Source organism: Nuphar pumila, chromosome 15, assembly GCF_984573655.1.
Source record: "Nuphar pumila chromosome 15, dmNupPumi1.hap1.1, whole genome shotgun sequence".
Classification (NCBI taxonomy): domain Eukaryota; kingdom Viridiplantae; phylum Streptophyta; class Magnoliopsida; order Nymphaeales; family Nymphaeaceae; genus Nuphar; species Nuphar pumila.
The window spans coordinates 38,249,326-38,263,877 of record NC_143263.1 but is presented as its reverse complement, the minus strand read 5'-3'; the positions used below and the strand labels follow the sequence as shown (position 1 = coordinate 38,263,877).

Here is a 14,552-nt window from a genome sequence, read left to right as displayed (position 1 = left end):
GTCATCGCCATATCGCTCTACCATTTGTTGCTCATATGCCTCCTACAAAATAATGTTTAAAGTATTCATTAATAATTAATGATAACATTATGATAACTTGCATATATATTGCAATGATTATTAATAGAATTAATACATACCGTTGTCGTTCTCGCCTTCTTTGATACGAAGACTCCCGTGGTCTTCCGTTTATGTGTTTCAACAAACACATCCTTATATGATACACTGCCTCCTTTTTATGCTTTCTGCGAAGTTAAATAACAAAAGATTTAGTACACAAGTTTGCAACAATACTTATAAAATTAATATTATATATTAATGAGTTACCATTTTCTTCAGGTGGCTCCCAAATGTCCTAGATCCACCTGTGTGTAGATGGGCTTCGGGCATCTTCGATCGATTTTGTGCAGCCTTCGCAGAGCGATTTCTAAATGCATCTTTCGCCCACTTATCGCACATTTCATCCCAGTAATCTCTCCTGATAGTAATAGAACCATGGCCCTTCCACAGTAATGGATCATCTACTACGCCAGATGTTTTTTTTGTTGCAGTCTTCATAGTGTGCAGCATGTCTGCAAATCGATTGACAGTCACCTTCTGCCACACCTTCCTTGCATCATTTTCTTCCACCATAGTTGTGAAGCGATTCGAAGCCTACAAATATTTTCAAAAAGTTAGTAGACATTACTTAAATAAATTAAATATGAAACACATTAACTATGAGGAACAACTGTATACCATGAATGAGGACCACAATCTGTCTAACACCTCCTTTGGGTACTCTTTCCATTGAGCAACTGGTCCTGGTAGATGTTGAAGAAGTGAATTCCTAATCTCCCGTACTACTTCTTGTGGCTCAAACCTCGTGTTGCACATGAATTGTTACACAGTAAATATCATTATAAAATATTTAAAAGATATGCAATAATTGAAAACAAAATACTTACGGTCGATTATCAATATACACTATTTGAATGAGTCTTCTTATGCCAGCCTGAGAAGACCCTGTTTCCTGTGTTGGCTCTTGACTTGTGTGATCAACTGGTGTAGGTGGGTCGTGTACAGGCGCAACATCATCTGTAAAAAAATACATTAGAAATTCTCAGAATGCGCATTTGAACTAATCAAGCATCCAATTAGTTATATGATATACCTATCACAGGAGCCCGTGAAGATGAAGGTTGAGCCTGGCTACTATTGGATGAGCGACCACTATAACCTCCACGAACCATATTCTAACAAATAACATATGTCATACAATACATTCAAATAATTCACATCAAGTATTACAATGCATTCAAGTCATTCACATCAAGCATTGCAATGCATTCAAATCATTCGCATCAAGTATTACAATGCATTCAAATAATTCAAATCATTCACATCAAGTATTACAATAATTCAAATCATTCGTTGCATAAATTATAATACATTCAAATAATTGAAATCATTCACATCAAGTATTGCAATGCATTCGAATCATTCGTATCAAGTATTACAATATATTCAAATAATTCAAATCATTTACATCAAGTATTACAATGCATTCGAATCATTCGTATCAAGTATTACAATACATTCAAATAAAATTTTTAATCATTCACACCAAGTATTGCAATACAACTCACATCAAGTACTGCAATGCATTTAAATAGAGGTTTGTAGTATAAGATTTTGCTCACTAGCTTGAGAATTCTTCCTCGTCACTAGTTTGACTTTCTTCTTCTTCTTCATTGTTTGCCCATCCACTTGGTACATCATTTGGATCACATTCCTCTATGAATGTTTCATCTGCCAATGGAGATATGACATAATCAAATTAAAAGTAACTACATGTAAGCATGGATACAATCACATCAAACATTGCAATACATCGAAATAATTCATGTCAAACATGTATCTGCAGCAAACACACTTCAATATCCCACTAACTACTACCATGCCTAGCAGGAACTCCGTACTCCAAAAATAAGAACACTTCCATATTCATACATTAAAATCATGCTCAGCATGATCTCCAAACTCCAACAAAGTAGTCCTAGATATCAACAACTAAGTGAGTGTGTGAACAATAAAGTGTTACATTCAATAAATTAAATAACATGTGATGTGCTTGCATCACTTACTCACCACGGGTATTTACCCGATTTGCATTGTTTTTGTCACTTACTTACCACGGGTGGCGGGGCACAAGCGAGTTCCGTTGAGAAATCTGCACAAAAAAATGATGTTTTAAAATGAAGTCACCATGAAAAAAAACCCTTTCAAACTTAGGACAATAGGATCCTGCCAACTCATCTCTGGGTGGATATGGATCCACGAATATCATATTTGTAGGAATTGTGACTAAATTTGCTAGAAAAGTTATAAATTGTGGTCTACCCCACCAGTATTCCAGTATATGAAGTATGAGATCTAGACATAACTACACTATTGAATTATCTGCACTAGACCTAATACCTCTAGCCTAGCTAAGCCAACTTAGCCTAGCATAGGAACCAAATTTCCTATCTCATCCACCTCTGGTGCTCACACCTAACTATAGTACTGCTCGAGTTTCACCACGCTGGTTACTTCTAGGTTCTATCCATTAACAACACATCACTACTCATGACTTGAACCAGTTAGAAGTCATTCGGATGACCTCCCCATTGTAATGGAGAAAAAAACCTTTACAAAGAACCGATGAATACTAGGGATGGCAGAAATTGCCATGAGGAAGGTAAGAAGCTTGTTTCAAACAACTTTTTTTATGCTTATAAAACCTTATAATGACACTTCTCAAAAATTAAAAATTTGTTTTTCTAAATGTGAAATCTAACTTTCTTGATGCTGAAAATGCACTTAACATTAGAACTTTACTTTTTTTAATTATATTTTTATTATCAGACCTAATGGGCAGCGCCGTTTGAAAAATGAGGTGTGGAGGGGCCCCGTTGAGCATTCAACGGGGCTCAGCTCTTGTGGAAGATGAGTTGAGGTGGCTCTGGAGATTGGAGGCACATGTAGGTGACTCCGATGAGGCTCTGACGAACATGGGAGAGGCTCAGGAGGCTGTGGATGGAGAGGTGTGAGGGTTGAACTCGAGCGCAACGAAGGAGAGGGTGCAATGGGAAAGGGCTTTTCCTTGCCGGGGTCGACCCCCTGACGGGGTCGAGCACTTTTTGCGACGGCTTAGCGACGGATTAATTCCGTCGCTAAGCCATTGTAATTCAAAAAACGAAAAGGCGACAGAAAATATTCCGTCGCCTAGGCCGTCGCTATTTCGCGACAGAATTTTATCCGTCGCGAACTGCCGTATTTATTGCGACAAAATATTCTCTCGCAAAATCCGTCGCTACTTAGCGACGGATTTTGCGAGGGAATATAATATGTCGCTAGTTTCGTAAAATTCTCCAATTATAGCGACGGATTCATTTCTCTCGTTAATCCGTCGCTAAGTAGCGATGATATAACGCCGTCGCTAATCAACTGTTCTTTTGTAGTGTTTGGGCACCAGTCTAGCCTTGTATCGTTCGATGGTGCCGTCACTTCTATACTTGATGCGATAGGTTTATCGACATCCCACTGGCTTCTTTCCGGTTGGGAGGGAGAAAATATCCCAAGTCTTGTTTTTTTTAAGAGCCTCCAACTCCTCTTGCATGGCTTTTCACCATTTCGGTTTGGAGTTCGCTTCGCTAAAAGAGTTGGGTTCCGAAGTTTCATAAATTTTTGTCAGATAGGCTCGGTAGCTCTTGGATAGCCCTTCAACCTCTAGGTATTGATATATTGGGTGCGGCACTTGAGATGACAAATACATAGTGTAAAAATATTTAAACTTTGAAGGAGGTTTAACAACCCTAGTACGTAGATCTCCTAAGCACGAGAGCATTAGGAACATGATCTCTTTCACCATCAACTTGCTGCGTGAGGATTTGATTTTCAACTTCTTCCCCAATGTTGTTGACCTCCTCATTCACTTCTAGGATTGGCTAAGGAGTGTCTTTTGGTTCCCCCTTACTGATGGTGTTGGGATTTTCCATCATGGGCTTTGAAAAATATGGTTCTTCCTCAAAACAATTTACGTCGCTTGATGTATAGAATTTGTGATTTGTTGGTTCATAGCACTTATACCCCTTTTTAACTATAGAATATCCCCCAAAAATGCACTTTGCGGTTCTTTTTTGAAACTTATTTCTTGTGTGCTCTTGTAGGTGTACAAATCATGTGCAACTGAAAACTCTCAAATTGTTTAAAACTATTTTTTTTTCAGTACTATTTTGAGAGGACTTTTGAAATTCAACTTCATACTTGGGACTCTATTTATCAAATAGCAAGAGCATGATATGGCTTCAGCCCAAAATTTGTTGGAACATTTGTTCCGAACATGATGGCTCTTGCGACATTTAGAATATGTTGATTCTTTCTCTCATATACTTTGTTTTGTTGCAGAGTACCAGCACACATGTTCTGGGGCAAAATCCCTTTTCACTTAATTATTCTTCAAAAATTGAGTTGATGAATTCCCCTCTATTGTCAGATCTAAATTTTTTGATCTTATAATTTTATTGAGTCAAAACCATTGATAGAAGTTTTTGAAGGCGTTTAACACTTTATTTTTCCTTTTAAGAAAATAGATCCAACTAGCTCGTGACTTATCATTGATAAACAACACGAAATACTTGAAGTTTGTTAGAGATTCGACAGGGGCTGGTCCCCACACATCAGCATGACTAAGTTCAATGCATGACTCGCTTCTAATTTCAGAGGAATTAAAAGATAGTCTAGTCATTTTGGCAAACTCGCACGCTTTGCAGGAATCTATGACTTTGTTTGATGGGTGGCCGAGTCTTTCGTGCCACAGTCTATGATTTTTGGAATTACTGGCTGCAGTACATGTCATTGCGGGGTTCTCCATCATGTATAAGCCATAGACCAAGGAGCCTTTACCAATCATCTTCTTGGTCTTGTTGTCCTGAATCACAACCTAATGGGAAGAAAAAGTTATATTGCAGTCATTATTCTCAGTTAATTTGTTGATCGATAGTAGGTTAGTAGAAAATTTAGGCATGTATAAGGCATCGACCTATTCATCATGACGCAACATAGCCATCTTGCCGATACCTTCAATTGGCACATGAGTGCCATCAGCAATGCAAATGGGTGGTCTCTCACACTTCTGAATATTTAGTAGTATGCTAGAGTCACCAGTCATGTGATCGATGACACCGCTGTCCAAGATCCACTTAAAGTTTTGACGGCTGAAAATAAGAGCATGGGCATGAGTTTTACCTGAATCATTAGAGTCACGAGAGATAGCAAGGTGTGATTTGGAGAATTGTTGGAAAAGCTTTGCAAACTCTTCCATGGTGTTGCTATTTCGAGCATTAGGCTGACCTTTGTCTCTCTTTGGCTTGCCGTTAAGATCACATCTTTCACGAGTGTGACCGGCCTTTTTGCAATACATGCATTAGAGTTTGGGTTTTTCCTTTGGTCGTTCGAGGTTAGCTTATTCAGTTGACGTTAAGGTTGCCTTATGCTCCTTTGCAACTTCGGCCTTGAAGGCGAGTTTCTCATGTTGTTGTCCATTTGGGAAGCCTTAGAAGACATGACCTCGTGTCATGTCTCTTCTTGTTGGATCATAGCACACACGCTGTTGAAGGATGGAAGAGGGGAGGACATGCTAATTTGTCCCTTTAGGGTGTCAAATTCGGCTAGGAGTTTGAGAACTTGGTCTTCTTTAAGACGTTTTTTTATGACGTTTGTATCTCCAGTTACTGGACGATATTGCGAGGGCTCCTCCCATATGTCCTTTAAATTGCTCATGTAAACATTGAATGGCTTGTCTCCTTTGGCGAGATTGGCAATGTCCTTTTGAAGCTGATAAATGCGAGCAAGGTTATTTCTCTTGTTGTATACCTCGCTTAATGAGTCCCATAGCTCTTTTGCTGTTTCAAGGAATAAGAAGCCTTCTGCTATGCTTGGCTCTATGGAATTGAAAAGCCACGACATAACCAGATGGTTATTTGATAACCAATCATCGCAGTGAGGATAGGAATTGCTGAGAACCTTTATCTTCCTGTTAATATAACCAATACGAGATCTGTCACTTAAAAATAGGCTGGCAGCTTTAGACCAGCTCAGATAGTTCGATCCATTTAGCGATGTGGTGGTGATCTTCAGAGACGAATTTTGTTCGACTGGTGCAGGTGCGATGTTGAAGTTGTTTCCGCTGGGTTTCCCGATCCGTTGTTGTTTCCTTGCTGTTCGTCCATGAGAATCGAGAGGATAAAATGAGTAAGGTAATCCTCTACGCTTTGATACCATGTCACGATTCACGAACTGGGCATGGATGAGCACACATGAGACGAGACTTACATGGTTTGGCTTTTCAAGCCTACGTCCATGGGAGGAGGAGGTCTTTTCTATTCACACTTACAGATGCTGGAATACAAGCCAACATAAATATATTGTGGTTTCCCTTGAGATAAGGATAAACCGAGATACAAATTCGACTCTTATCGACATCATCAGAGTCGATATAACAACCGGATAAGGATGGACACGGCTAACAACCTTTATACGATGATTCCTATCAGCACATCCAGGGCAATTCTGGTGACATTCAATCGGCTGAAAACATAGGTTCTTGTAGAAAAGGAATGGTGCGGTTGGCCAACTATTTTCAATCGGCTGAACCCGACAACAAAAGTATGCTTGGAATCCAGCAGGCCGGACATAGTCTCCAACACCAACAGAATTTTAGAAGGGCGTATAATGCCCGACAACATCCCAATTCAGGTAAAGAACATATTGTATAGATTCTAACGATTCTCTATCAAAAGAGCTCTTTATAATTCGAACTACATAGCTAAATTCCTAGCTAAACTTGCAAAGGCAGGTAGGTGTCCACAAATCATGGAAAGACCACTCTCAGACTGGTCCAGATAGGAGCTCCATACAGCAATTGTACCTGTTTATAATTTTTGAATGGAATCTGGTAGGGGTGTGCCTAACCTTTCAGAAAAGAAAAATTCTGATGACATTCTCATAAATGAACAGCATCAGTGTCATGAATTCGTGAGAGCCCACTCTAACCTGCTATGCACTTGCCTTAAATAGTTTGAGTAAGATCTGGTAAAGAGATCTTTGTTTATTTGTGTGCCACTGTAACATAAAGTATCATGTTACTCATCATAGAATCTTCTAGACGAGACTGAATTAGACTTCTTACATTGCAGACCGAGGGTCGTGGGTGCTGAGATCAGGTTCCTTATTTCCTCATCCACTTGTTTCTCTCCTTCAAGGCTGCCAATTTCATTTTTGTCCTAAAAATAACAATAAAAGGCTTCTAATAGCTCATGTAGCTTTTAATGATTCTCATCATATTTTGAAAGATAAGCCTCTTGATTGGCATCCTATCCAGAGTTCTCACTGATTGTTTTTATTGGATAATACAAACGAAAAATCCATTCGTTGGTTTCAAACTTTTGTGACCTTCCGTCAAACTTTGTGATATTCACAAGTAGAGGTGTCAATCGGTCGGGTTTGATTCGGATCCATGTAGAATCAGACCCAAACCTGATTTGAGATGATGGTACCGGCTCCGGGCCTAGGTCTAATTGGATTCACCATAAAAGAAACCATACCCGGATCCTATAGAGATTACATGAACCAGACCCAGACTATACCCAACCAAACCATACCCAGTAAAATTATATTTTTTTATCATTTTTACATTGAAAATTTGTGGATCTTAATCAGAACTTGGGTCGGGCCCAGGTCTGGTATGAACTTTCACAAACTTGGCTTCATATATTAATCAGACCCTTTGGATCTGACCCAGAATCTAATTGGGCCTTCTTACTTATCACAAAACTCTGACCCTATAGAGTTTGATACGGGTTGGGTTTGGGTCAAACCCGACCCATTGACACTCCTACCAGATGAGCAAAGCCCTAGTGGGCCAAGTTCCAACTGATCATTGCATTTTGTACATGCTGTATATAATTTTTTGGGGTAAATACAGGTAGGAGTACATCCGCCTAATCCCAGAATTACTTACCTGAAAATAATTAACACAAGCTCATTGGAAGAGCACAAATCAAAAGGGTCATTCAGCACCTAGTGTTAGCTCATGGTTTGAGACTTCTATATAAGCTTAAATAGGTCTTGGTGTACGTTTTATGAAATAGAATTTTAAGCGATAATTTTGATAGAAATGTTTGTGAAAGCCAGACACCAAAGAATAAAAACCGGCTTACACTAGAGCGAGATTTGGGTCGAACTCAAGGAACGGAAGAAAATTTTGTATTTCATAGAAATCTACTCTTTATAGCCTTAAAATCAGAAATAATTAATTAACTAATCAAATGAGAGTACGGCCCTCTGCGGAAGGCTTAAACAAATAATGAAAGAATAATTAAATAGTCTTATTACAAACCAAAAATGAATAAATGAATAAAATCTAAGCTAAAAAGAAAAGAAAAAGGATCTTCAGTGCTTGAGCTTCTAGTTTCTTCCATGTTTTAGCTGCTTTTCTTTTTTCTGAGGGCTTTTTGAGGGGTTTCAAAGGGACTTTTATGGAGGCTTTTTTGGGAACTTCATAGGGCTCACCGTAGCAAAACAAAAACACTAAACAAGAACAAAACAATGAAAACCTAAACAAAACTTCAATGTAAGTTTACTCAAAAATCATAAAAACAAAAATCTAACTACTAATAACAAATAATTAATCTTGTAACAGACATGAATTAACATGTAACAAACTAGGTCACTAAAAAACAAAATATAACAAACTAACTAACTACTTTATGTAAAAGTTGACTCATAACTAACTACTACTTGGTTTTAACTACTTTTCAACAAACTAAGACAAATGTTAGAGAAAACATGGATTTATGCCTAACTAAATGAACCGTATATGTAAATCTGGGCTAACTAATTAACTAATTCATTAATTGAACTTTACATTAACTAAAAAGAAAACGTTGCAGCAACCTAATTACAAAACAAAACTTTAAAACTAAAACTAAAACGACACTAACCTAACTCTATATACAAATTATTAACGAATTATCTACTCAATCAAATATAAGATGAAGCCTATCTAAAATGTCACCATTGTTGGTCACATTGGTAGAGGTGGTCAACGACGATGGCAAGACCCACGGCTCTTGTAAAAAAAATAAAATTGAATGCATTAAAATTCTCAATCTGCTGAAGTCCTACTCCACTTAAGTTATTATCGTTAATTGTTAATCAAGACTCCAAACTAACATGTAATAGTCTGCACATTCCAGCCAACACACATGGCCTGAATCACACGATTTTGCTGATTAGATCAGAGTGAACCAGTTCAGCTAATCATCAAAATCCATGAGGTCAGTGTGATCTGAGATTCACACTGATCTGCGAGATTTTTATGGGACCTAGTCACACGATAATGCTATACGCCAAGTGCGGGTTCTAATCAGAGAGCACTATGTCGCTGCCGCACCTATTCGACGTGGTCATGATCAGGTAGGACTGATCAGTTCTCACACTATCCGGCTAATCAGATAATCCGATCTCAATTAAATCTGGCCGACTGTTAGATCGGGTCACGTTGTTCCGGATTGAACAACACCTTTCTTTCTTTAAGCAAAGCAAATCACATTACACTATTCTAGAAAATGACTTAACTATCCTATATGCGATAGATGAATATGATGCATGTAGACTAATCAAATATGCACAAAACGCAAATCAAAAGCAACCTATTATATATACTATGTGAATATGGAAAAGACAATATGATGTTTGCAATAAAAAAATATTATAAAGTATACACTCAATGAACAAAACAAAACAAAATCTAATCTATGCACATGAATGTAAAGAGAAGGGGGAGAAGAGGCAAACCTCACGGTCCGTCTCTGATGGAGGGGTCGAGAAGAAGAATGATCTTACCTCTGAGTTATACGTACCTCCAATGATAGGGACAAAAAGAACCGACGCCAGAAGAGATTAGAAGCAAGACAAGAATGGGGGAGAAAAAGGAAGAACAAAAAGGAAGAAGTGGTTGAGAATGAGGAGGATGAAGAGAAGAGAGGGAGGGAGGAAGAGACACATTTTTTTCTCAAGAGGGGGACCCCTTCCATGGCTGGAAAAATACTTTTTATAATAAAAAATTTAGGTCACATGATTTTTTTCATAAAATTCCTATAAATTTTTGAAAATTATAAATTCGTACCTCTAGAAAAACATGTTTTCAAGAGGAGACATTTCTAAACCAACTAAAAATAATTATTACAACTCCTAATATGATTAAACTATAGATTAAAAAAGTTTTAAACTAAGCAAAACACAAAAAAATACAAGAAAGAGCTTGAAATATGTGATTTTACCTTTATTTTTAATTTCAAAATAGTTTCTAAAGAACATTGATAAGAATGAGTTTTTAATGTGATTTTTTGATGAATCATGCATAAAATAGTATGAATGAAATGCAAAAATTATACATGATCAAATTCTCCCATGCTTATCATTTGCTAGTTCTTGAGCAAACTGACTTTGAACAAAAAGCAAACTAACAATGCAAAACTTAACTCAATTTCATAGGAATCATGGTTGCATTTAGCATATGCAACAATCCCTTTAAACCCCTAGGTTACCTCAGTGGACGAGTAAGGTCTCGTGAGGATTTGCAGTGATGCTACCCACAAACATCTCTGTCATGTATATATAAAGATTTTAACTTTGCGAAGTATTAGGCAGTTAAGAAGTTTGTTTTCATAAATATTTCATGCCATTACACTTTCAAAACATATTTAGAGTCTTTTACATGCCACCACAGAATAAAACTTTTTCTTTTACTTTTCTAAGAAAAACTATAATCATTTATGCTTTATTCTCAGAAAATCAAATATATACATGTCATTATTTACTTATCCTCACTCGTATATTTTCTGCACAGGTTTTTTCAATGCTTATTCCTAAATAGTGAACTTAATCTTTATGCACTTGACTTTTCTTTCTTTTGCTTTTTTTTATTTTTTAAAATTTTATATTTTTTTCTCTTCTCTTTATTGAGCACTATGTCAATTTTTTTGTTTTCGTGACCCGTGTATCGAGCTTTGGGTCAGTGACTCTCAGACCAGATGAGCTTAATTAAGATACCAAATACAAAGTATCCCTCAAACTTAATTGCTTGAGTCACTAGACCTTTAACTTTTCATAGTTTACGCATAGCTTGCTTCTTGTCATGTGCAATGTCAACATCTATTAGGCTCTCTATAAAGTTTATATAATGGGCTTTCGTCGGGCCAGTGACTCCCAAATCAAATGAATTTAGAGCACCAGGTGTAAACACCCCTCAAGCTCTACTTGCTCGAACCAAATAGGCCACAAATATCAACTTAGACATATAAGTGATTTCTTTCGTTATCATTTTCGACATGAGAATTAAATACTTCAACTTGTGTCTGAGCCCAGCTACTAGAAAATACGAAGAGATCAAACAACTAAACATATACTTTTTTTTACTTTTTGAGCTCTTATTTTCAATGTTGTTCATTTACTTAGTTTTTAAAAATAAACTATGCATATTCATACTTGTGATTCAAAATAAACTCTAACATGCATCTATCTTGATTTCTTTGAAATTCACATAAATAACCATATTTTTCTAGATTAGTGTCATAATTTTTTTGTGGGGTTTAAAAATTCTCTAAAAATATTAGATTATGTAAAGCATTTATATAAGGTTGAACTCATTCCTTAAAAGCCCAATTTGTATGAGTTTTCATTAATATGCAGATACATAGGCGGAAAAAGTTTTGGGTGTGCAAACTACACCCTCCCCCATGCTTGAATGACACTGTTCTTAGTGACACTCTCCCATGCTTGTATGAAACTATATGAATACACATGAGAAACAGAAGAAATAGGAGAAAAGTAGTAGAAGTCACCTGATCCACATAGTAAAATCTTACCTGATGCTGCCCTGTACTGGCTCTGTATAGATGTCACCTGTCTCAATATTTAAAACTCATAAAATGCACAAAATACAATGCATACATAATATAACATTCATGCTCATGAACAAGGAAATAAACAAACACATCCTAAAAAAACTACGAACAAACCAAAAATCTAATCCTAAAAATACAACATACAAACATTATGCATTGCCTTACACATTACGAGGTCAATAACCTCAATGTCCTAATTAACTAATAATGATATTAGAAATGTAAAGCTTCAACCGTTGCCCATTGACCTTGAATGTGTTTTCTGTTCGCTGGTCCAAAATATCAATAGCACCATGAGGAAAAAAAATGGACTATAAACAGGCCATCCCATCTAGGCTTCAGCTTTCCTAAAAATAGCTAGAGTCGCGAATTATAAAGTCAAACCTTCTGACCAGGCTCAAACTTTTTTCTCAAAATATGCTTATCATGAAAATGCTTAGTTTGAGCCTTGTAGATCTTGGCACTCTTATAAGCCTCATTTCGTAACTCCTCTAGCTCACTCATTTGTAGCTTTCGACGTGCTCCAGCTTGGGTCATATCAAAATTAAACTTCTTAATTTTCAATATGTCCTATGTTTCAATTCAGCAGGTTGATGACATGGCTTTTTGCAAATCAATCAATAAGACAACATGCCAATCAGGGTCTTGAAAGCAGTCCGATATGCCCATAATGCATCATCAAGGTGATGGGACCAGTCTTTTCAGTCTGGCTAGACTGTCTTTTTAAGAATCTATTTGATCTCCCTGTTGGAGACCTTGACCTGGCCACTCGTCTACGGATGATATGTCATAGCAATCCGATGATGTACATAATATTTTCTGAGTAAGGAAGCAACATGTATATTCTTGAAGTGCATTCAACCATCACTAATCATGGCTCTCGAAATACCGAACCTACTAAAAATATTGTGCTTGATAAATCTAAGCACCTCTTTGTGATCATTGGTTCGGGTGGCCACGACCTCGACCCACTTGGAAACATATTCGATCGCCAGCAAAATATAAATATAACCGAATGAAGGCAGAAAGAGACCCATAAAATCGATGCCCCCAAACATCGAAGATCTCAACGACGAGAATGGGAAGTAAGGGCATCATGTCACGCTTGGAAATACTCCCTGTCTGCTGACAACGTAAGCATTTCCTACATAACTCATAAGCATCACAATGTAGTGTCAACCACCAAATATTAGATTGGAGGACCTTCGCAACGGTTTTTCGACTAGAAAAGTGGCCTCCACAGGCCAAGGAATGACAAAAACCTAGAATGGACTCATACTCTTCTTCGAGAATGCACCTTCGAATCATTTGGTCGGGACATAACCGAAACAACTCGAGATCCTCTCAGAAATAATGTTTTACCTACGCCATAAAACAATCTCTCTCATTCTTGTTTCAATGCGCAGGGAACTCTCCAGTCACCAAGTAGTTGATGATGTTCGCAAATCAGGGCAAATGCTTGACATGTAAAAGCTACTGGATAAAAATTTGATATGCAAATTCAATTTTATGTGTTGGATGATTTGATATGCAATATAAAAATTTGTTGATGCATATTTATACTAAGATTGAATATATCATGATGAATCGAATCATAAAAATCATGTTTATATAGTTTATTTTATGAAAAATATAAAATATATATGATTTTCCATGAAAAGGCACACTATCTTGTTTTTCTTGAGCACAAACACTTTTCAGGAACTTTATTGTATGCTCAAACAACTTGGCCAAAAAATTCTAAATTTTAGAGAGATGTTATACACTATCTCAAAATTTTTTTTGGCTTTGTTCGAGTTCTAGATGAAAAGTTCCAGTATCAGGAAGTCGAAATAGTATTTCTATCTTGACAGGCATCCGGTATTTTGATGGTACTCTGTTGACAATTTTATTTCTCATAATCTATGTTGTGGTTATGTCCAACAAATTTATGTGTGTTAGATTACATATTAAGAAAGTTTTAATAAAACTTTGGTACACCAAATCATTATGGTTTGTGAGTGAAAAATCACAGAAGTTGGCTTAGAAACCTAAAAATTTTTATAGTCCTGTCTATCCAAGAACCTGAACAGGTTGTCGTCCGTGAATTTCAATTTACAACTTTGATAGAGTTTGCACCTTATCTTAGTGAAAGATTGTTTCAAATATATTCTTCTATTAATTATATTTTCTATAGAATTTTTCTGGTTCTATAAGGATGCTAAATCAATGCTTCTTTAGAGGGGCAGATCTGAATAGGTTCGCCCAAGAGAAGAAATACCAAATTTAATAAAATAATTATTTCTCCCTGCTCGAACTTCAAATGATGCATTGTTTGCGGCTAAGTTTAGCTAACACATATGTTTATATATGGTTAAAATTTCAGATTTTTCCTTTCTAATCTGATTGAAACAAAATTTACATCAAATGATAAAATTCAGTTTCTGTAGTTTTGAGTTGGAACTCTTGTGCTCATGTTGTTTGAGTTTCGAAAGTAAACTAGTTGGGACATAGTTTACTTCCAGAACTGAATCAAATGAATACATGAATGATTAAATATTAATATGTATTGTTATTGAT

The 14,552-nt window shown here is 36.6% G+C and overlaps 1 protein-coding gene across 1 annotated transcript; it reads right to left on the bottom strand.

Annotated features, from left to right (window-relative positions):
• Nucleotides 1-5,598: 5,598 nt before the first annotated feature.
• LOC149815170 (uncharacterized) lies at nucleotides 5,599-6,306 on the bottom strand. The gene has a single exon (XM_089990492.1). The coding sequence runs from the start codon at nucleotides 6,304-6,306 to the stop codon at nucleotides 5,599-5,601; it is 708 nt and encodes a 235-aa protein (XP_089846618.1).
• Between the last annotated feature and the right edge of the window lie 8,246 nt (nucleotides 6,307-14,552).